Source organism: Mus pahari, chromosome 6, assembly GCF_900095145.1.
Source record: "Mus pahari chromosome 6, PAHARI_EIJ_v1.1, whole genome shotgun sequence".
Classification (NCBI taxonomy): domain Eukaryota; kingdom Metazoa; phylum Chordata; class Mammalia; order Rodentia; family Muridae; genus Mus; species Mus pahari.
This window is the reverse complement of record NC_034595.1, coordinates 92,704,380-92,727,233: the sequence shown is the minus strand read 5'-3', so window position 1 is coordinate 92,727,233 and position 22,854 is coordinate 92,704,380. Positions and strand designations below refer to the sequence as shown.

Genomic DNA, 22,854 nt, shown 5'->3' with positions numbered 1-22,854 from the left:
ACCTAGTAAGTTCCAGGCCAGCGAGGGTTACACAGTGAGACCCTGTCTCAAAAGCAAACAACAAAACCAGCATGCTAGGTGAGGGATGAAAAGCAACCAATTACGTAAGAACTCACTCAACACGAGGCATGGAATAGAAAATACATCCCCAAGAGCCCTTGGCCGCGGGCGCAAAAATGTCAGCCTCATTCACCACGCCCTCTTCCCCCAGTTCTTGTCTAGAACACTCTTGGGTTGATATACTGAACTTGGAGTCTTGGATTCTTTTTTTTTTTTTTTTTTTTGGTTTTTCGAGACAGGGTTTCTGTGTAGCCCTGGCTGTCCTGGAACCCACTTTGTAGACCAGGCCTCGAACTCAGAAATCCGCCTCCCTCTGCCTCCTAAGTGCTGGGATTAAAGGCGTGCGCCACCACACCCGGCGGAGTCTTGGATTTTAAGCTTCGGCCAAGTCTTTGGCCCTCTCGGAACTTCAGTATATGAAGAGGTTGAACTAGGAAGAATCCCTAAGGTCGCCTCAAACGCTGACGCTCTAGGATTCTATGAATAGGGTCAAAGTGAACTGGGACCAGCGACCGCGTCCCCGTCCTAGCAACAGTTGCTAGATGTGGGCCATCGTCCGGCAACCAGTGGAAACCCCGCCCCGATTCCCGGAGGTCTTCCTGGTATCCCGTGATGCATAGCGACTCCGCCTCGCTAGAAGGCACGTTCTGGCCTCGCTGGTCAAGAGCAAGCTTTCAGACCCAGCCAGAGAGCGCGCTCCGTTCCTATAGCAACGGCGCCCGATCCACGTGCCTACGGTGAACGTCAAGGCCAAAATAGGTTCGTCGCGTGTGCGGCTTAAGCCGGTCTGTGCGCGCATCGCGGGCGCGGGGTCTTTAAGGGGCACGTGACTGCCCCGGGCCCGGGCCCCGCCTCCTTTCCCCTCCCCAGGTGCTCTGGTGTGGACTGGAAGCGCCGGCCCCGGCGGATTCACTGGAGCACGGACGCTGCGGCCGGTTGGGCCGGTGCCCTTTCCCGGTAACTCCTTCCCGGCTTGACGCGCGAGCGCGGCGGGGACTTGCAGGCTGCGGGGGATCTCCGGTCAGATCCTCCGCGTCCTCAGCCCGCGCTGGGCCCGGGGGGACCCGGGAGCCGACAGGAACCGGGGCGGCGGGGGAGGGGGCCGCCTCCCGGAAGGTCGCGACCCGGGCAGGCGCCCGAGTCGGGACTTGGTCCTGCGGAGCGTCTGGGGCGCCTCCGCCGCCTGCGCTTGGGGACGCCGAGGGCTACCTGTTGGCCAGCGCGTCCCCAGTCCTGTGGCCGGCTCCCTGGAGATGGAGAACGTCAGCCAAAAATTGTCCCCACCTCACCCACTCCCGCAGCAGACACTTCTCTCACCCGGCTTGTGGATTCTGCTTAGTAAACCCCTTACCCACTTTACTGTACCCCACCCCGGCCCATAAAGATCCTGCAAGGGGCTGGTGTTCAGTCACACCCTATCCGCAAGAACTCAGGTTTAGGTCCTAGAATGGTGGTGGACTGCCCCCCTCCCCCGCAATCTGATCCCCAATCTGGGTGAGTTTGGCCAGTGCCTCAGAACAGGCTGTCTTAAAAGAGAAACAGGAACTGGCTTGCTTGTAGGCTTCACTTAGCATGTGTGCAGTTCCAAACAGTGGTCAACTGTTTATAAAGACTCCCAAGCAGGGTTTATGGCTTGCGCTTGTCAAAATCACTGAACCTTACTTAACACTGTGAGGTCAAGATAAATGTGATCCATGAAAACAGTGTATGGTATAAAAGATCACAGCCCCCTGTGTGAGTGTGTGTGTCTGCAGGTCCACGCTATCTCCTTATCAACCAACCAGGATTATAAACCCACACTGAGTTCAATCCCTCAGCTGAGTTGTAGTTAAAACATTTTAAAGCCATGCCTATTCTTCAAGTCTTTCCTGTTCTCTTTAGATGGGAAACTGGATTCTTTGTTAACCACTTTTTCATATCTAAAGTTTCCATGGTCAGTAACCAAATTGCTAACTGGATTAAAGAACAGCTTCCCATTTTCTTGTTTGAATACATGTGGTAAATAATAATAATAATAATAATAATATCAGACTTCTGAATATTACTGCAGTTATTTTAAGGTGTTTTACTTTCATGTCTATTTAGTGTCCAGAAATGCCACAATGATACCAGAATGTAATTTAATACATGATAAATCATGATGAATTTGTGAGCTAATTTGACTTGTTCTCAGCTATGCTGAAGCCAATTATTTTAAGTTTATTATTATGATAGGTGAAATGGTGTATTTGAGATACCGTCTCCTGGATATCCTAAATATATTCTCGTAGTCACCACTTATTTCAGAGCATTCATTTCCAGTCATTTTTAAAAGGACTTTTCTAATCTATTATTTGTCTTTTTTTATTCGTAATAGTTCTTATGTGTGATATTCAAAAATAGTGGTCTTTTTTTTTAAGATAGAGTCAACTAGATTGACACATTTCTTTTTTAAAAAAAAAAAAATCTCGTGTTTAGTTCTCATTTGAACCTCTTTATTCCCTACCTTTAAAAGCATGACCATTCAAGTTCCTGTCTCTTGAACTTAAAACTCCCTCTTAATCATTTCAGCTCTGGGAAGGAAGAGATGGAATTGAAAAGGTTGGGCGTTTCCTGGCAATTCTTGATAGTTCTGGTTGTGATCCTGCAAAGCCTGTCTGCGTTGGATTTTGACCCGTACAGAGTCCTAGGGGTCAGCCGCACAGCCAGCCAGGCTGACATTAAAAAGGCATATAAGAAGCTCGCTCGGGAATGGTAGGTGAACCCAAGAACAGAAGTTTAACATCCACTAGGCAGATAGCAGGTGGCTGAAGCCTCACTGAGGGTGACTTTGGGTGACTTTGTCTCTGTGTTGAGTGTATTTGTAGACCTGCCTAGAGTATTGAGGGCCGACTAATGGCCTGTGTTCTGTCTTTTTTGGTGGTCCAAAGTCTGTGATTACTTTGACACACAACCCTGCAAGAATACTCTATCTTAGAGCATTCTCGTACTAGATACTATTAGGACATTTAATGTTAAAGTAAGAAGTAACTTGATTTAAAAATAATAATAATAATAATTGAAGTAGACACGATACCCTACACTTAGGATCCCAGCACTTCGGAGGCAGAGGCAGGAGGCTCACTCACCCTTAGTAAAGGTCCGCCTGGGCTTTGTGGCAAGTTCACTAGAAGAGCAGTTCTCAACCTGTGAGTTAGGTCCCCTTAGGGGGGTGAACAACCCTCTCCCAGGGGTCACCTAAGACCATCCAAAAACAGAAATTGCATTGTGATTTGTAACAGTAGCATAAGTACAGTTACGGGGCGGGGCTTATCCACGCTGTGAGAAACTGTGTTAAAGGGTCATAGGTTGGGAACGTTGAGAACTGCTGGCTAGATCAAATACAGAAGCAAGCTGAGGAGCAGAAATGACCCGCCCTTGTGTGCTATGTAGAGGATTTCTGGTTCTTAAACATATTTTTCCTTTGTGTGTGAGAGAGTTCGTGTGTGTGTGTGTGTGTGTGTGTGTGTATGTATGTTGGGGCGGGGTGAGTGCGTCTCTGTGTAGCTCTGGCTGTTCTGGAATTCACCTTGTAGACCAGACTGACTTTGAACTCAGAGATTCGCCCATCTCTGCCTCCCAAGTGCTGAGATTAAAGGTGTGTGTGCCACCACCCGGCTTTTTTGACTTGGGTTTTTGGGGTTTTTTTGGTAATATTTTATTTTTTATTATGTGTATATCTCAAAAGAGACTGCAGAACACGCTGGAGATGGAGTTATGGGGAGTCAGAAATTGCTTGATGTGGGTACTGGAACCAAACTTTGGTCCTCTGGAACAGCAGCAAGTGCTCTCTTAACCACCGAGCCATCTCTCTAGCCCCTAGAAAGCAATTCTTTATGAGTCTAAATGCTACAGGGAACATATAGTTTTATTTTCTAAATCTCTAAGCTTTTAAAATGTTTAGAATACATACTTTTGCCCTCCAATTTAATAGATTCAAGAAGCAAGTGTATTACTTTTTAAAGACACCTTAAGAGAATTACCAGAACTTTTGAGGCAGAAGTCTTAGCATGCATCCCTGCCTGGCCTAGAACTCACTGTGTGGAGCAGACTGGCCCTGAACTCACAGAGATCCTCCTGCCTCTCCAGTGCTAGGTGTGCTCATGAAAGTAACCACAATTTCACCTGTTGTTATCAGGATTATAACTAGTAGGGAACAGTAAGTGTTAAACTTACTTTAGGTAAACTTCTCCCAGGACAGCTTCAGACAAAGGCAGACAGGCATTAGGTAGCTGCAGAGAGTAGCAGGAGGACCATTATTGAGTACCTACTGCCCGTTCTCCTCCAGGTTCTGTGTGTCTCATTGTACTCCTTTGACAAGCCCTTGAAAGAGATGTTTCAACCTGATTTACACATGGGCAGTCAGATCGCAGAGGTGGCCACCCTGCATTGCCCCTCATGCCCACAGTTTGTTCCCACACCATCAGGCACTTGACTTTGCAGTCAGTGAGTACAAGTGAGCTGGTGAGTGCTTGAGCAAGAAGTAGTGTCAAGCCGGGCAGCCACAAAGTTGCCTCACACAGAGAATCTGTAACCTTGTCTGGCTCTGGCTGACAATATTTTCCCTCGATGAGCATATTTGGCTTGATTTTAAACTAATTGTGGTAAAGGTAAAAAGTATGAAGAACGTTATGAGTAATATTTGGGGCTACATTCATATCTTAAGGAATCTAGATTTGGATGCTGAAAATACCATGTCGAATAATGCATGGCCTCTTTCCAGCAGTTCTCTGCCAAATTGGCTTTCAGTAATATTTCAGGTTCCTGCCTCTCTGTACTTAAAATGATGATCTGTGGTTAGTTCATAGCTAACAGCCTTCTTTGGACAAGGTATCTAGAATGATAGCTCAAGGATGCGGACCTCCTGCAGTGGATAGCTGTGACCTTTGTCTCAAGTCTTAAGAGGTGTTGGGCTGTTGGCTAAATGCCCTCGTCTTCCTGTTGGAGTCTCTCCTGGAGTAATTCATGACCGTACAAATGAACAGTGCTGGCTTTGTGCATTGAATTTGTATTTCACGTGCACGTGTGTGCTGTCTTTCTGTTTTCTACTGTTTGGGCCCATGCAGTGTCTTCTCACTCGCTTTAGTCTGTGTCCCCTCTGGATGGTTTAATGGTAACATTGAAAGTGGCACTATAGTCCCGCTTGACGTCTGGGGTGAGGCATACCGGGGAAATGGTTAGCGCTCGCAGCTTATTTTCTCAAGTACTTTCCTCAGTGTTTCTTAGACCTCCCAGAGGAATGCCTGAGGAAACCATGGGAAGTGACTGGGTTTGTTTGTTTGTTTGTTTGTTTGTTTTGTTTTTTTCTGTCAGGAAAACTGTATTTCTTGCTCATGAATTCCATGGGTTTGCCATCTATGTTAGCAGAGTACTAAGGCCCCCTAGGAGAAGCAGACTGGTGTAGCATGGTTTGCTCAGGTAAAGCACATCAGCCCTGCTCACTCTTAGCTGAGAAAAATTACTTCTTTGCATCTTCATTTTTATTCCTTTAGAGGTCATGCTGATAGTCACTTGAGCCCATATACTGTATTTTCTTCACATGAAATGCAAAGTTTGCCTGGCATAAGGCAGCTCATGAATCCACCTCATTCTCTGAACACAGTATTGGACAGTACTCACCTATGGCTGGACTTCCCTTCTCCAAGTATCTGCAACTTGGAGAGGTCTCCTCCGAGTTCACAGCTAACCTGTCGTACCCAGCTGCCACCAACCTTGGTCTGTCTTGGTCTGCTGCGAAGCCCCTCCTCCCTTCCTGCCCTATGCAGCTCCTGATACACAGTCATCAACTGCAGGTGTGCACCCTTGCTCCACTCATCCTTAACCTGAGTTTGAATAGTAAAAGCTTACATTTTAGTCAGTCAGAAGCACACTTTGGGCTGCCAACCCATTCTCTTAAGTCCAGTTGTATTCAGTGTGCATACCTGACGTTTGTTTTTTAGCCTTACTGACATTTATGGCAAGGACTCAGTGGTTAAGGACAGGTGGTATCCAAGTTCAAGCCATTTGAAGTTCCTTCTTTTTAGAGTAGAATAGAGGATAAAGCCCACTCAGACGTTCCTGCTCGGATGAGTTTAGTGATTTGTTGATTTTTTTTTTTTACGTCAGCAGATTTGGTGTGTGTGTTGTCGGTGTTTTCTACTTCCCAGAGTGTTTGCTAGAAGAAATTTCCAGAGGTTGGCATAAGTGATTATATGAAGTGTAAATGAGGTGAGGCTCAGTGGTACACACTTTTAGTCCCAGTACTCTGGGGGCAGAAGCAGGAGGATCTCGTGAGTTTGAGGCCAGTTTTATCCACAAAGAGAGTTTCAGGACATCCAGGGCCACATAGCAGGACCTGCCTCAAAGCAACAGCAAAGAATAAGTGGGGCTGGGCTGCCTGCCGAGGCGGGGGTAAGGAGTGCGAAGCCAGCCTGAGCTATCTACTGAGCTTTTGTGTCAAATAGTCACAATCTCTTGAGGCCAGGACCGTTGAAAGTCTGTGAAAATCTGATTTCAGTCTTGCAAGGAAGCAAATGTGGCTCACCCGGCTCTCAGAAAATCCCCAAAGTTGCCAGTGGATGGAGACGCAGACCTGCAGCGCCATACTTGGGGGCAGAGACAGGAAGCGCTGGAGTTTAAAGCCAGCCTGGGTACCTGAGACACACCCCCCCATCTCAAAAAACAAACTTTAGTTCCCAAAGATAACATGACTATAAACATGAAAAGATGCATAATGCTGGGCGGTGGTGGTGCACACCTTTAATCCCAGCACTCGGGAGGCAGAGGCAGGCNGATTTCTGAGTTCTAGGCCAGCCTGGTCTACAAAGTGAGTTCCAGGACAGCCAGGGCTACACAGAGAAACCCTGTCTCGAAAAACCAAAAAAAAAAAAAAAAACAAAACAAAAAGAAAGAAAGAAAGCAGAATAAAATGCTTCATGTGGAATCAGCAAGTGCCAGCTAGTAGACTAGCTAAAATAGCCTTGCAAGGACTCTCGGCTCTCCCATGCCTTGCCCATGGCCTTAAAGTCGTTACCCACATGTAGGGAAAAGTAGCCGGTCAGAGGCAGAGTTGAGTCAGCAGGGCAGGGCAAACGCTGGGGTTCTGACCTGAGAGTGAGCAGCAGGCATGAGGAGTGTGACCATCACCCCACGCTGCAGCTTTGCCCACACCCACTGCCTGTGTTCAGGAAAACCAAGCCAAGCACCTGCAGGAAGAGCCTGACACCAGGAGGGAGCACTCCTGCCTGGGGACAGCAGGAGTGAGTCACACTTGAGAAGAGGATGAGGGGGCCCGCGTGTCACCTCTCCTCAGTAGCATGCTGTGGCGTTCTCTGATGTGCCCAGCTGGAGCAGCTTGAGAGAAAATTGCCTGCGTTAGAGTTGATTTTTTTTTTCTTTTTTTTTTAATGGTCGTGTGAAGCAACTGATTGTTTCTGCCATTTATTTTAGGAAAGGTTCTAAGCAAATAACCTTCTCTTCACTTCTGACGTTGAGAGCTGTGTGTGTAAGGTTATAAAACGGCTGTCCAAAACATTCTCACTGGCTTCCATCTCTGTTTCAGGCATCCTGACAAAAACAAAGACCCTGGAGCAGAGGACAAATTCATTCAGATCAGCAAGGCTTATGAGGTACCGTGTCGGCCACTTCGGTGCCACCATCAGCTCCTAGTAAATGGGGTAGAGGGGCTGGGAGATGGCTCAGCCATGCAAGCAGGAGGTGCAGTGTTGGAGTCTGCGGAACCCACACAAATGCCACCTGCGTCAGTGATGAGAAAGGCTCCCCTGGTCAAGCTGCCTAGCTAGATCAGCCAGCCTTATCTGAGAGCTTGACTCTGCCCCAAAGAATAAGGTGGAGGGTGACTGGGCAAAACATTGGCCTTGGGTCTCCACAAGCACCTGAGCTCACGTACATGCAGTCAGAAATACAATCGCATACACAAAGCAAAATAAAGAGAAAGCAGGCCAGACCTGGTGAGTTCTGTGACATCAGCTCAGCAAGGCACAGTGTCCACAGGCAGCCCCAGTTTCTTCATGATGTTAGAGAAAATATCTCTGCCCCCTCCAGCATGTCAAAGCAAGTGCCGGAACATTGTCGCTCCTGGAAAACCCAGCCCTCTTTGAAAGCTTTAATAAGAATTGTGCACTTACCCAGACAGATTGTCTGACCCGATTGTAGAGACACGGGTTAAAGAATCTCACACCAGTTTGCCTGGTTACACAAGGTTACAAATAACTAACATACAAGATTTGTGGTAAGTCTCCAACATGTCAGCTTAAGTAGCACGGCCTAGAATACACATAAGCAGTGGGTGCCTGGCTGCCTGATTTGTTGTAATGTGTTTCAGCAGACTGTGACTCATCACCCTAAGACCATGATTGAATTTTAGTCTTCAAAGCTAGATCTCAATAAGACAAAGTCAGTGATGAGATGGTTCAGTGAGTAGGGCACCTGCTGGCCAGCCCAAGGACCTGCGCTGGCCCGTGGTGGGAGGGGAGAACTGATCTCCACCCTGTGTCCTGACAGACGTGAACTAAGCATCAGCAGGAGAGCGGAAGTCAGCTCGTGCTTAAAGCCCTAGACTACACACTGCTCACCTTCTGACCTTCATGGTTATCGTTCCTTGGTCCAAATGATTCTATCTCCAATGGTGCAGCCAGGGTAATGTTCTATGGTGGATCCTGGTGATGTCATATGTCAGATCTTATCTGGTGTTTACTGGGATGGTTGACAGCTTTAATGTCAACATGAGGGTGACGATCTCACCAAATAAACTCTGGGAGTTTTAATGTCTCTGTTAGGGAGTTTGAGATGAATTTACTCACTCTGTGTATGTGTGTTTTTTCTGGGCTTACATGTGCCACAACTCTCATGTAGCACTCAGAGGAAACTTGCATGAGTTGGCTCCCCTGCCATGTGGATTTCGGAATGGTCAGATCGTAGTCAGCCTCCTTCCCTTCCTCCCCAGCCCCCAACCGTGCTGGAGATTGAACCTAGCGTCCCTACTATACATTTCTGAGCAACAGACTTCCATCTTTCAGGTTGCTTACAGGAAAGCCATTTAGGGTTGGGGTGTGGCTCAGTAGTTAAGGGTTTGCAAAGTGTGCAAAAGGCCTGGCTTCAGTCCTCAGTCCTGAAAGACAAGACTGAGGAAGGAGAGTCCTTTGATAAGCCACCTGCCTCGCCCTCTGGACTCCTTCTCTTCTTCCTTACAGATTCTGTCCAATGAGGAAAAGAGGACAAACTACGACCACTATGGTGATGCCGGTGAGAACCAAGGCTACCAGAAGCAGCAGCGCGAACACCGCTTCCGCCATTTCCATGACAACTTCTATTTTGATGAGTCCTTCTTCCACTTCCCCTTCAATTCGGAGCGGCGGGACTCGATCGATGAGAAGTACTTGTTGCACTTTTCACACTATGTGAATGAAGTGGTTCCTGATAGCTTCAAAAAACCCTACCTCATTAAGATCACATCAGATTGGTGCTTTAGCTGTATCCATATCGAGCCTGTCTGGAAGGAGGTGGTCCAGGAACTGGAAGGACTGGGTGAGTCGTTCCATACACTGCATGCAAGCGGTGCCATGGATTCCAGAAGAGAGCATTCATCCCCAGAAGCTGGAGTTAGAGGTGGTTTAAACTGCTCTGTGGGTTCTGAGAACTGACCCAGGTCTTCTGCAAGAGCAACAAGTGCTCTTTTAACCACAGAGGCCTGTCTGTAGCCAGTCATTCTTAAATTAATGTGGTATTGGAGAAAGGGAACAATCGGTGTGTTTTCTTTCCCCAAATTCATAGTGATTGAGTTTCAAGGGGTGTTTATGGAGAGAAGAGGTGTATTAAGCTACTTTTCTTTTTCTTTCCTTTTTAAATGTGTATGAGTGTTTTGCCTACATGCATGTCTATACACCATTTGCCTGAGAAGGTCAGAAGAGGGTATAGGATCCCCTGGAACTGGAGTTACAGAGGTTGTGAGCCACTAAGTGAGTCCTGGGAATTGAACCCAGATCCTTTGCAAGAGCAAGCAGTGCTTTTACCCACTGAGCTATCTTTCCAGACACTACATTCTCAAAGGCATATCCCAGTATACCTGGGTCTTTTCCCTAGTTCTCTAAAAAGAGTAGACTTGTGGAGGTGGTTGGGCCATCTGTCCCCAATCAATCTTTGGTGTGCTGTGCAGAAGCAGAGGGCACTTGCTTGGCTTAGGCCAAATGTGTCCCTGAGCCTGGGTACAGTTGCCCTTGGAAGAAGCTGGGAGCGGCGCCGTGCGGTGTAGCAAAGGCAATGGGAAGGTGTTTGCTCTTGGTGTATAATGCTCGAGGAGATCGGGGATGAGGAGAAGTCACTGACTGGAGAGCTTCTGGCCATGAAACGGTTCTGCAGTGTGCTGTGGTAGAGTGTAGGGAAAACTGATCTGGAGCAGTGCGATGCTAACCTCTGTGCACTTTAGGACCAAGGGCAGGCACGTTGCATTCCATAGCTTACACGTTCAGGTTGCACATGTGTATCCGTGTGAGCGCTCATGGAGGGCAGAGGGTGACTTTGTTCTCTCCTTCCACCTGTGGTTTCTGGGCATGGAACTCTGATCATCAGGTTGGCAGCAGAAGTCAGAAAGATGTGAACACAGAGGAGGGACCACAGGTCAGAGATGCAGGCAGTCACCAGGAGCTGGAAGGGTCCAGATGGACTGTCCCAGCAGCTTACAGAGGAAGCCAGCCCTGCAGACTCCATGATGCAGCCCTGTAGGAGAAATTGGACTCCTTGTCTCAGGAACTGTGAAAGGAGAAGTTGGCATGGTGTGTGGTGGTCTGTTACCATAACCAAAGCAACCCATCGCTCCTGTCAGAAGGACCCTGTAGGACTCAGGGATAAGGAGGGTCGTGAGGACTCCCTGGGACCAGTGGGGTGAGAGCAGTATTGGGGGGCTTGGTCTGAGAATAACTGGGAGTTGGAAGGGAGGGGAGTTGGAAGGGAGGGGAATTTGAACTCAGGCATTGATTGTCTCTTATCTCTGTTTTCGTGGTTATTTGTATTAATGAGGCAGGATCTGTCTATGTAGCCCTGACTGTCCTGAAACTTGCCATCTAGATCAGACTGGTCTCAAACTCACAGAAATCTGCCTGCTTGTGCCACCACACTCAGAAAAAGCTGTTCTTTTATCTCCACATTCATTCTGTGGGGTCCTCATGAAGATGCACATGTGTGTACAACAATAGTAACAGTACGTAATTGGGTGGAAAGCTTTAGAAAAGACACCCACTGTTAACCTCTAGCATCCTCGTGTACAAGTGTTGGTTAGCACACACACATATGTACACCACACAGTACACATGCACGTGTGTGCACGTGCACATACACGCACAGGTAGAGTGGTAAAGTATCAAATATGACACTAGGAAAGCAGATGCATTCTGTCTTCTGCACAGCTTCGTTGTGTAAGAAAGAATTGATGAGCTGGGTAATGGCGCACACCTTTAATCCCAGCACTCAGGAGACAGAGGCAGGTGGATCTCTGTGGGTTCAAGGCCAGCCTGGTCTACAGAGAGAGTTTCAGGACAGCCAGGGCCAAGCCAAGATCCCAAAACTGGAGTATCCTTGCATCATCACACATGACCAAGAATGTTGGGGCCGGAGCAAGCTAAGTATAAGGAGCAAGGAAAAGGGGAGACAGGAGCAGGGGCTCCATCAGGGTCCTGCTGTTCTTTTTGTGGACTGTGGTTTCATCCCAAGCAGAGTGAGTACTTCTTTACAGGGTTTGATCAGAGTAGTGCTATTCATTTAGAAGGAACAGTCTGGCCCTATGTGAAGAACAGACTGCAACAAGAAAGGCCACTTAGGAGGCCACTGCAGTCGCCAGCCAAGAAGCATGAAGAAGCTGTGTGCCAAGATGTACCCCTGTGTGTGCTCCAGGCACCTGGTCCAGAGGCAAGAGGAGCAGGGTGTTCAGGGTTATCCTTGGCTATGTAGTAAGGTGGGAGGAGAAGGAAGAGGAGGAGGAGGACTGCGAGAGAGGTAAAGGCTGCTGCACTGGCGTCTTCTGAAGAAAGAACCAGGAAGCTTGCTGCCAGATTGGATGTGGGGATGAGGGACGAGAGAAGGTGGCTGTTAGTCGTGGACTGTGGAATAGGAGGGATGGAGCTGCCATATTTGGAATGTCAGACATTTCCGATGTCAAAGCATCGGAGCTTTTCTGGGAGGAGGCTGGGAGTCCAGTGTCAGGAGCGCGACACTTTCAAGCCTATCAGACCCAAACACTTCTCCGTGCTGGCTGTTAATCTTGCACTTAGGGCAGTGGCTGGCCCTGCAGACATACCAGTTAAATGAAAGAATAAGAGGAGACCCGGTATTAAGTGAAAAAGAAATGCCATGCCTAGCCGGGCGTGGTGGCGCACGCCTTTAATCCCAGCACTCGGGAGGCAGAGGCAGGTGGATTTCTGAGTCCGAGGACAGCCTGGTCTACAAAGTGAGTTCCAGGACAGCCAAGACTACACAGAGAAACCCTGTCTTGAAAATACCAAAAAAACACACACACACACACAAAAAAAAAGTGCCATGCCTACTTCATCGCGCGCGTGTCCTCATACACATTCAAGGAGTGAGCAGATGGGCGCCAACCTACCACAGGGCTCGACTGTCTATACTCTTGAGTGGTGCTAACTGGAGTGTGCTCACTTTATAAACTGTGTTTGTGTATATCGTGTACGTGGGATGCCAGAGCACGTGTGTGGAGGTCAGAGAACAATGGTTGGGACTCAGTTCTTGTTTCACACCTAGTTTTTTTGTTTTTTTTTTAAAGATTTATTTATTATATGTAAGTATACTGTAGCTGTCTTCAGACACTCCAGAAGAGGGAGTCAGATCTTGTTACGGATGGTTATGAGCCACCATGTGGTTGCTGGGATTTGAACTCCAGACCTTCGGGAGAGCAGTTGGGTGCTCTTACCCACTGAGCCATCTCACCAGCCCCCACACCTAGTTTTAAGGCAAGGTACTCAGGGATAGCTGGCCCACAGAGCTCTGGGTGATTCTCTGCCTCCCATCTCTCCATGGAAACACTGAGATTACATGCGCACACTCGGATCTGAACTCAAGTCTTTAGGCTTGTGTAGCAAGTTTTTTCCTCACTAAGTCATCTCCTGGCCCCTTCTTGTACTTTGTAAAGAATCTGTAGCCATGTTGATGGTATACACTTCTAGTTCCAGCACCCAGGAGGCAAAGGCAGGTAGAACTCTATCAGTGTGAGGCCAGCTTGGTCTGCATTATAAAATTTCAGGCCAGCCCAGGTTGTACAGTGAGGCCCTGCCTCAACCAAAAGAAAGTGGAGGAGGAGGAGGAGGAGAGGAAGAAGAAGAAGAGGAGGAGGAGGAGAAAATAAAAGAAAAAAAGAAAAGAAAAAAATTTTTTTTTGTTTTTTTTCCGAGACAGGGTTTTTCTGTATAGCCCTGGCTGTCCTGGAGCTCACTCTGTAGACCAGGCTGGCCTCGAACTCAGAAATCCACCTGCCTCTGCCTCCCGAGTGCTGGGATTAAAGGCATGCTCTACCACGCCTGGCAAAAAAAAAAATTTTTTTATGTGAATAGGTATTTTGCCTGAATGTGTGTCTGGGTTTTGTTGTTTGAGACAGGTTGTGGTGTTTTGAATAAGAATGCCGCCCATAGGCTTATATATATTTGAATGCTTAGTCATGAGAGAATGTCAATACTTGAGAAGGATTAAGAGGTGTGGCCTTGTTACAGTAGGTGTGGTTTTGTTGGAGAAAATCTGTCACTGGGGGTGGAGGTTTCAGAAGCCCAAGCCAGGCCCTGTGGCTCTCTTCCTGCTGCCTGCAGACTCCATTGTAAAACTCTCAGCCAGTTCTCCAGCACTACTTCTGTCTGCTGCTGCTGCCATGATTACAGCGGACTAAACCTCTGAAACTGTAAGCCAGCCCCAGTTGAATACCTTCTTTTATAAGAGTTGCTGTGGTCATGGTGTCTCTTCACAGCAGTAGGACAGTGTAGCCTTGACTGGCATGGAAACTTGATATGTAGACCAGGCTGGCCTCAAACTCACTGAGCTCTACCTAACTCTGCCTCCTAGTGCTGGGATTAAAGGTGTGTGCCACATGCCTAGTCCATCAAGTACACCTCTGCACCATGTGTGTATCGGTGTCTGAGAAGACCAGGGAGGACGGTTGTCTGATTCTCCAGAAGTGGAGTTAGAGATAGCTGTGGGTCACCACGTGAACCCTGATCCCAGTGGAGCCAGTGCTCTTAACTCTTGACCTTCTCTCCAGCCCCCCAAATTGTGTTGTGTAGTTGTGTGATATTGTGTGTAGGGTTGCTGGAGGGGCTACACATACAACAGCAAGCATATGGAGGTCAGCAGACCACTCTGCAGAGTTGATTCTCTTCTTCCACATTTCCATGAGCTCCAGGGCTCAAACCCAGTGATCCATCTTGTACAGCAAGCACATTTACCCACTGAACCTTCTCCTGGGTCCAATTGTATTTTTAGTATATCAATAAAGTAATATATATAAAAGGGAGATGTGTTCCCAAGGGTGAGATGTGACTGTCTCCTGTCGATAAGTCATAGGCTGTGGTGCTGGGTGGGAGACTGTCACCGAGTCATTGACCTCTTTTACATTTACTCTGTGTGTGTGTGTGTGTGTGTGTGTGTGTGTGTGTGTGTGTGTGTACACAAGAAAGTGTACAAAGCCGGGCGTGGTGGCACATGCCTTTAATCCCAGCACTCAGGAGGCAGAGGCAAGTGGATTTCTGAGTTCGAGGCCAGCTTGGTTTACAAAGTGAGTTCCAGGACAGTCAGGGCAATACAGAGAAACCCTGTCTCGAAACAAACAAACAAACAAACAAACAAACAAACCAAAAAAAGAAAGTGTACAAAGGGGGCTGGAGAAATGGCTCAGTGGTTAAGAGCACTGACTGTTCTTCCAGAGGTCCTGAGTTCAATTCCTAGAAACCACATGGTGGCTCACAACCACCAGTAATGGAATTCGATGCCCTCTTCTGGTGTGTCTGAGGACAGCTACAGTGTACTCAGATACATTAAATAAATAAAATCTTTAAAAAAAAAAAAAAAAGTGTACAAAGATCAGAGGACAAACAGTTCTCTGTTATATCCTGGGAGTTCCAGGGATGGACCCCAGGCCTGAGAGCAAGCTCCTTCACCCACTGCACCATCTCTCTCGCCCGCTTTTTTTTTTTTTTTTTTTAATTTCCTCATCACTTGCTCCCAAAATTAGGAATAGCAGGTGTAAGAGATATTCAGGTTTGCAAATATTTGTTCTATAGAAAAACTGGCCAATCTAGAATTCTAACAGTGCAAGAAAGCTAAACAAGCTATTAGAAAAAATATGTATTCCAACCCAGTTGGGTTTCATTTTCCACTGCAAAGGGCTTGTCAGCGCTCCTTCCTGCCCGAGTTTCAGGAGGCTTCACGGGGCTCTTCCATGATTTGCAGGTGTGGGGATTGGTGTCGTCCATGCTGGGTACGAAAGACGCCTGGCCCATCACCTGGGAGCACACAGCACCCCCTCCATCCTAGGGATCATCAATGGGAAAATCTCCTTCTTCCACAACGCAGTGGTTCATGAAAACCTACGGCAATTCGTGGAGAGTCTTCTTCCAGGAAACTTGGTAGAGAAGGTGAGTGTCCCCAGAGAATGGAGCTGCCAGCTGGAACCTCCCAGTCTTTGCTCTGAGCGGCCAAGACACTACCACTTCATTACACCAAGTAGTGCGAGAAGCCTGAGGAGGCTGGCAGCAGAGCAGGATACAGAGCTGGAAGGAGCACACTGCCGTTAGGAACCGCTCATAGGCTCTAGACATCACGGGAATCTGACCTGAAGCCACAGTCCTGTTTACTAACCAACGCCGAAGTTAGGTCAGACAAACAGAGCAGGGTAGAATTTATGGCTCGTACATTTGTCTATAGGCACAAATTTGTCCTATGAAAATAGGAAAATCAGATTACATTGAGAAAAATTAATTACATTTGGATTTTTCATTTTTAAGTATGTATTAAGTATATTCATATCTACCAAACCCACCAGATTCATTAAACAGATATTATTTCTGGAACTCTAAAAGCTTAGTGAGGAGTGGTTATGGTGGTGCATGCCTTTCATCCCCGCACTCAGGAGGCAGAGGCAAGTGGATCTCTGTGGGTTTGAGGTTAACCAGGACCATGTGGCTACAAAAAGTGAAAGCTTATTGAGGGCTGGAGAGCTGGCTCAGAGGGTCCAGATGCTTGCTGCCAAGCCTGACAGCCTGAATGTAATTCCCAGCAGCTCCTGAAAGTTGTCCTGTGACCCACACATGCATGCATAGCTTATGTACCTATATATCATATATACATACATACACACACACACACCCAAAGACTGTAATGTTGTTGAAGACTCGGGTCCTCTTGGATAAGAGCAGCAGCACACACCCTTACCCACTGAGCTCTCTAGCCCATTAGGCCATGTTTACAGGACAAGTGCTGTGTGCCTTCTATAGAACTAGGCTCTGGGGGCCAGTGGCAGGGCTTGTGCTTGGAGATGCCCTGGATTCAATCTCTAGTACTCCTACCAAAAGACAAACAAGAGAGAACCAACTTGAGAAGTGACTTTGTAATATAGTCAGTAATTCTTTTTTTTTTCTTTTTTCTTTTTTTGGTTTTTTGAGACAGGGTTTCTCTGTGTAGCCCTGGCTGTCCTGGAACTCACGCTGTAGACCAGGCTGGCCTCGAACTCAGAAATTCACCTGCCTCTGCTTCCCAAGTGCTGGGATTAGGGATTAAAGGCATGTGCCACCACACCCGGCAGTAATTCTTTCGAGCAGGATGATAATTTTAATCTGTAAGAGTTTATAAACAGATGACATCTGTGTTGTCATTCTTGTAATGGCTTTGTCAAATTAAGACAGAAAGACTAGTGGCAAGGCCAGCAGATCTCAGTGGTGGGGTCAGCCTGGTCTACTTAGCAAGTTCTAGTCCAGCCAGGACTGAAAAAGGCAGAAAGATTAATTGTCTGGGTTTTTTGTTTTTTACAAACAGCCTCTGTATAAGTACCTAATTTATCTCCTGACATAAGTATAAATACTGTGGCTAAAGAGATGCCTCAGGAGTTAAGAGCACTGCCTGCTCTTCCAGGAGGCCTGGGTTCAGTTCCTAGCACCCATATGGCAGCTCCCAACCATCATAGCTCTGCTTCCAGGGAATTTGATACCCACTTCCGACCTCTGTGAGCACCAGATATACGTGTAGTATGCATACATACATACATGCAGGCAAAACATTCATGCACAAAATAAAAATGAATAAATTATTTTTTAAAAATTAGATATTGCAGCTAACCTATTTCTAATTTAAGGTCACAAATAAAAATTATGTGCGGTTCCTCTCTGGCTGGCAGCAGGAGAATAAGCCACACGCCCTCCTGTTCGGCCAGACGCCGGCAGCGCCACTGATGTACAAGGTAATGGATCTGGGGAGCAGATTCCAGTCTTCCTGGTGGGAGCCAGCTCTGTGTCAGAGACCATAGCCTGCTTGTCCTTGGGATAATTACATATTTGAGCATCTTTAATTTAAAAATTCCAAATCAGAAAACTCTTGACCATCAGTGTCTCAACACATCAGGAAATTCTACCCCTGACCTCATGTGACAGGTCACAGTCAAGACATAGGAACACATTAAAATATGCACAATTACCTTCACACTGAGTCTGTAAGGTGTATGTGAAACGTGCAAATTTTATATTTAAATTTGGTGCTATCTCCAAGAACACTTCATTATGGATATGCCAATATTATAGGATCTGAAAAAGCCTGAACCATTGAGGTTGCAAGTATTTCAGAAACAGTTCTGCCTGTGGTAGTTTATTGCTAGGATGGACACACACACACACACACACACATGGACCCAGGCAAGATTTATGGATAATGATTATTTTGTTTGATCTCTTGGGAAAATGAGTTGTTTTCCCTTGCCCAGTTTTTGTGCATAGGATATTAGAATCCCTGGAGTAGGTGTTTGAGGGTGGGGAAGACTCATGGCTCATCCCAGCCGTGGGCGTCAGTGGGTCTCACTTGGTCTGTAAGCTGGATGCCAAGCTGTCATTTCCCTTCCTCTCGTCCGCCCTCACAGTTGACGGCCTTCGCATACAAGGATTATGTGTCGTTTGGATATGTGTATGTCGGCTTGAGAGGCGTGGAAGAGATGACCAGGCAGTACAACGTCAACCTCTATACCCCCACCATGCTCATCTTCAAAGAGCACATAAACAAGCCCGCTGATGTGATCCAGGTACGTGTCACCTCAGGCCAGGGCGGTCTTCTCTTTACCTCAGCCTTCACATAAATAAGCACTGGAAGGGTCAGGAGTTCAAGGTCATGCTCAGCTACACATGAGTCTGTGGATAGCCTAAGCTAGAGTGAGACTGTCTCAAATGACAAAGAAGGAAAGGAAGGAGCCGAGATGGCTCAGTGGGTGAAAGTGCTTGCTGCCTAGCCTGACCCCTGACCCCTGAGTTCCATTTCTGAGACCCACAGGGAAGAAGGAGGAGACCAACTGCAGCGGGTCATCCTTGACCTGAGTGTGCTCAGGCATAAACATGCACACTCAGGAATGAGAGAGATGGAGGGAGGAAGGAAAGGGGGGTGGGAATTGAACAAAACAGCTAAATCTAGGGACAAACTCACTTGGCATTTCTTCTTACTGATGTACTAAATTTTGTTGGTATTTTTTTATCTGACACAATGTTTTGCTTAAAAAACAAAATCGGCCGGGCGTGGTGGCGCACACCTTTAATCCCAGCACTCAGGAGGCAGAGGCAGGCGGATTTCTGAGTTCAAAGCCAGCCTGGTCTACAGCGTGAGTTCCAGGACAGCCAGGGCTACACAGAAAAACCAAAAAAGAAAAAAAAAATCGTCTCAGATGGCACACACCTGGAATGCCAGTATTCTGAAGGCCAAGGCAAGAGAGAGTCTGGGTTTGAGAGAAGAGTTAGTTGTTGACTTTGTGTGATTGTTTTTTAGACAGGGTTTCACTTGCTATATAAACTAGGCTGACCAGAAACTCCAGAGGTGTTCTTGCCTCTGCTTCCTGAGTGCTGGGATAAAGACGTGTGCCATCATACCCGCTAACCCTTAACTTTGAAACAAGGCTACATGGTTTCTTTTTTTTTTTTTTTTTTTTTTTTGGTTTTGGGAGACAGGGTTTCTCTGTATAGCCCTGGCTGTCCTGGAACTCACTCTGTAGAGCAGGCTGGCTTCGAACTCAGAAATCCACCTGCCTCTGCCTCCCGAGTGCTGGGATTAAAGACGTGCGCCACCACGCCCTGCGCCACGCCCGCCCGGCGGCAACACGATTTCTTAAGTGCTTTGTTTGGAGGCCGGGAAGACGGCTCAGCAGTTAAAAACATGGACTGCTCAAAACTACCTATAACTCCAGTTCCAGAGGCTCTAACAGCCCTCTGCGGGCCTGGTGGTGGCCTGCACTCCTCTGCACATACACATCTTTTTTTTTTTTAAGATTCATTCATTTTTTCATTTATGCATATGAGTGCTCTATCTGCATGCACACCTTCGTGCCAGAAGAGGGCACTAGATCTCATTATAAATGGTTGTGAGCCACCATGTGGTTGCTAGGAATTGAACTCAGAAGCTCTGGAAAAGTAGTCTGGAAGACCCGCTGATCCATCTCTCCAGCCCTCCACATAATCTTTTATAAATAAAAATAATATACTTTATTTTATAAACATTTTATTGTCTGACTGCTGTGTAGTAAATATGGTATTGCCTGGGACATCCATAGTTAGGCTGTACCCAGCAGTGGTTCAATCAAGGGAGGAAAGACGGAAAGGCAGTCTCTTCCAGTGTGCTAGGCAGCTTGTTCGGCATGAAGAATAGGGTGTCTGAGACTGAAAATTGGGAAGGTCATTTTGTGGGCAGAACCAGACGAGGAAATGGCTGACAGGGAAAGAAGAGGACAAACTGGTCTTAGCATGCTGAATTAGAGCTGCCTATACCAAATGCTAGTAGAGAAGACCCTAGGTGGGTGGGGGACAGCCCGGGAAGGGCAGGTGGAGGCTGGGCTCAGTGGCAGTGCTTAGAATCTCAGCCCTCTGAAGGCTGCCAATAGTGAGAATTCAAAGCCAGCTCAGGAGGCTTTCGGAGGCTGACTTCGGGGCTGACTTGTTAGGTCTGGCCTGGCAGGCACAGAGCCAGGCTGGAGGCAAAGCACTAGAGAAGCCAGTCAGCACAGGCCTGTGATCCCAGCACTCTGGACACAGCACAAGAAGGAAATGCAAGGACATTCTTAATTAACATAGTAAAGTCACTATGACATCTGGTCACTTGAGATGACCTACTACCAATAGGTAGTAGGTGGGAAATAGAGGTGAGCAGGTTGTGAGCACATAAGTGAATGGTTGGTTTTAAAAAATTATAGCCAGGCAATGGTGGTGCATACCTTTAATCCCAGCACTTGGGAGGCAGAGGTAGGTAGATTTCTGAGTTCAAGTCCAGCCTGGTCTACAGAGTGAGTTCCAGGACAGCCAGGGCTACATAGAGAAACCTTGCCTAGAAAAAAAAATTATAATCTGTTTTGAAATTTACACTTATTTGTGTGCATCTACATATTCATGCTTTGTGGAAAGGATACCGTGGAAGTCTGTTCTTCCTCTCTGTGGGTTTGGAGAATCCACCTGAGACCAATAGGCTTGTCGGCAAACACTCTTATGCACTGAGTCAGCTAACTGGCCCAGGGTCTTACCTGTCAGCTCACCGTCCTTCATCCTTGTGAAACAGCATCTTCTGTTACACTCTCTCTAAGGAGTACAGCTGCTTCTCAGCTGTTGACTTTGTATCATCCAGCAGCTTTGCAAGCACTTCAGCAGTCAGTCATTTATCTGTTCTGTCTTTAGGATTTGCTAAGTACACAGTGGCTAATGGCAGTTTTTTGTCTCCTCTGTGATATCTGTCTTTTGAGCTGCATAAAAGCATACCAGAGCATACAGTGTTCAATGATGTGGTCTGCCTCTTCGTTCGTAGAAACAGTGAGGGGCTGGGATGTCCGAGTTAGCATGAGTGTCTAAAGTCCTGAAGTCACTGCTAGGACCATGTAAGTGTGATGTGGTGACAAATGCCTGAAATCCCAGCACCAGGACAGTAGGAAGATCAGAAATTCAGGGTCATCCTCAGCTACATAACAAGCTGGGATCCAGCCTGGGCTACACAACACCTATCTCTAAAGGACAGTGGGAGCTGGACATGATGGTACAACACTCTGGTGACAGGGACAGGTGTGAATTTGTAAATTTGAGGTCATCATGGTCTACAAAGAAGTTCCAGACCAGCCAGGCTAAATAGTGTGATCCTGTCTCAAAAACCGAAAGCTACTGTTGTTTGGGTTTTTGTTTTGTTTTGTCTTTTTGAGGAACAGTTTTTGAAACCAGGGCTTCCTGCATGCTAGACCAGCCTTCTACCACTGAACCATCTCCCTGTCCCTGGAGTTTATTTTGAATTGTTTAGTTTGCTACAGATTCCAAAGTAGAAATATATTTGTGTAAAATCAAAAATTATTGACTCAGTCTGTTAGTGTAAATGAGTGTGCAGAGCCCTGCAATGGAATCCTTGATTTTCTCCTGAGCATGGCCTGGCTGCATCTTGACCTTCACCTGAGTTGTTAACCAGCATTTCGCACACTTCTCACCTGGTAGTGTTGCTTTAGCCAGGGTGAGCCACAGTCTTCATAAGCGTGCGAGTAAGCCCATGTGCAGTGTGACAACTGAGTGTTTGCCACTGTTTCTCCAGGCTCGGGGACTGAAGAAGCAGGTCATCGAGGACTTCATCACCCAAAACAAGTACCTGCTGGCCTCCCGGCTCACCAGCCAGAAGTTGTTCCATGAACTCTGCCCCGTGAAGCGGTCTCACCGACAGAGAAAGTAAGAACTCAAGGCTCGGCCGCTCACTGAAGTAGTGTGGTGTCTTTCTGAGGGGCAGTTAAATCTCTGTGATAGGGTGGGGTGTCTTAGTCCAGAGTACCTTCAGACCACATGCTGAAATCATAGACGTAAGCCACCGTATCTAGCAGATGCCTGGAGAGCCTGCAAGACAGCTCAGCAAGTAGAGGCACTTGCGATCAAGCTTGGCCACCTGGCTTTGCTCCCTGAGATCCATACGGTGGAAAGAGGACTGATCCCCACATACTGAGATAGCTTACAGTTTCAGATCTATCTGAAATCTCACTGTTTACCACGGCCACTCTTGAGCAGGCTGCCTCCATGTCCTGTGGGTCTCTGCTCTCATGCATCCCCTTGCTTGGGACTCAGTTCTCCACATGTCTGCCATTGGTCTCTCCAAACCCAGGTCAGACCAAGTTGCTCCACCCTCTTTTCCTCTCCTACAACACTTTATCCAAGTCTCTGCTCAAACATCAGGTGGTAGGTATTTTCCTGACCTGCATAAGTACAACCTTAACTCTACCCCAGCCTCTCTCTGTCCCTCTTCTCCTTCTCACAGAACTTGTCAGTACCCATTTATGTGCCTGTGTACCTGTCTTCTCTACAGGAACAAGTGTGGGATTGTTGTCTAGGAGCTCAGGAATTATCTGGGAAAGTGAATGGATAAATGCTAGGCTTCCTTTAGGACCTTGCAGAGGCAGCCCCTTCAGAACAAGGTTCAGTCACCTCTGCCCTAAGATAGATCAGCCACCACTCCTCCCTGAGAGAGCTCATACAGAGTGTGTCTCTTAACAGTAGCAGCTATTGGCAGCCTGACTGTCTTAGTCAGGGTTCCTATTCCTGCACAAACATC

At 47.3% G+C, this 22,854-nt stretch overlaps 1 protein-coding gene across 1 annotated transcript in view; it reads left to right on the top strand.

Annotated features, from left to right (window-relative positions):
• Positions 1-714: 714 nt before the first annotated feature.
• Dnajc16 (DnaJ heat shock protein family (Hsp40) member C16) overlaps positions 715-22,854 on the top strand; it is a 32,978-nt gene continuing 10,838 nt past the window's right edge. Inside the window, exons 1-8 of the mRNA XM_021199942.1 lie at positions 715-1,017; positions 2,611-2,793; positions 7,619-7,685; positions 9,270-9,603; positions 15,514-15,698; positions 17,411-17,515; positions 18,185-18,343; positions 21,853-21,983. Coding sequence (XP_021055601.1) covers positions 2,627-2,793; positions 7,619-7,685; positions 9,270-9,603; positions 15,514-15,698; positions 17,411-17,515; positions 18,185-18,343; positions 21,853-21,983 — 1,148 coding nt within the window. The 5' untranslated portion in view covers positions 715-1,017; positions 2,611-2,626. The remainder of the gene's footprint in view (positions 1,018-2,610; positions 2,794-7,618; positions 7,686-9,269; positions 9,604-15,513; positions 15,699-17,410; positions 17,516-18,184; positions 18,344-21,852; positions 21,984-22,854) is intronic.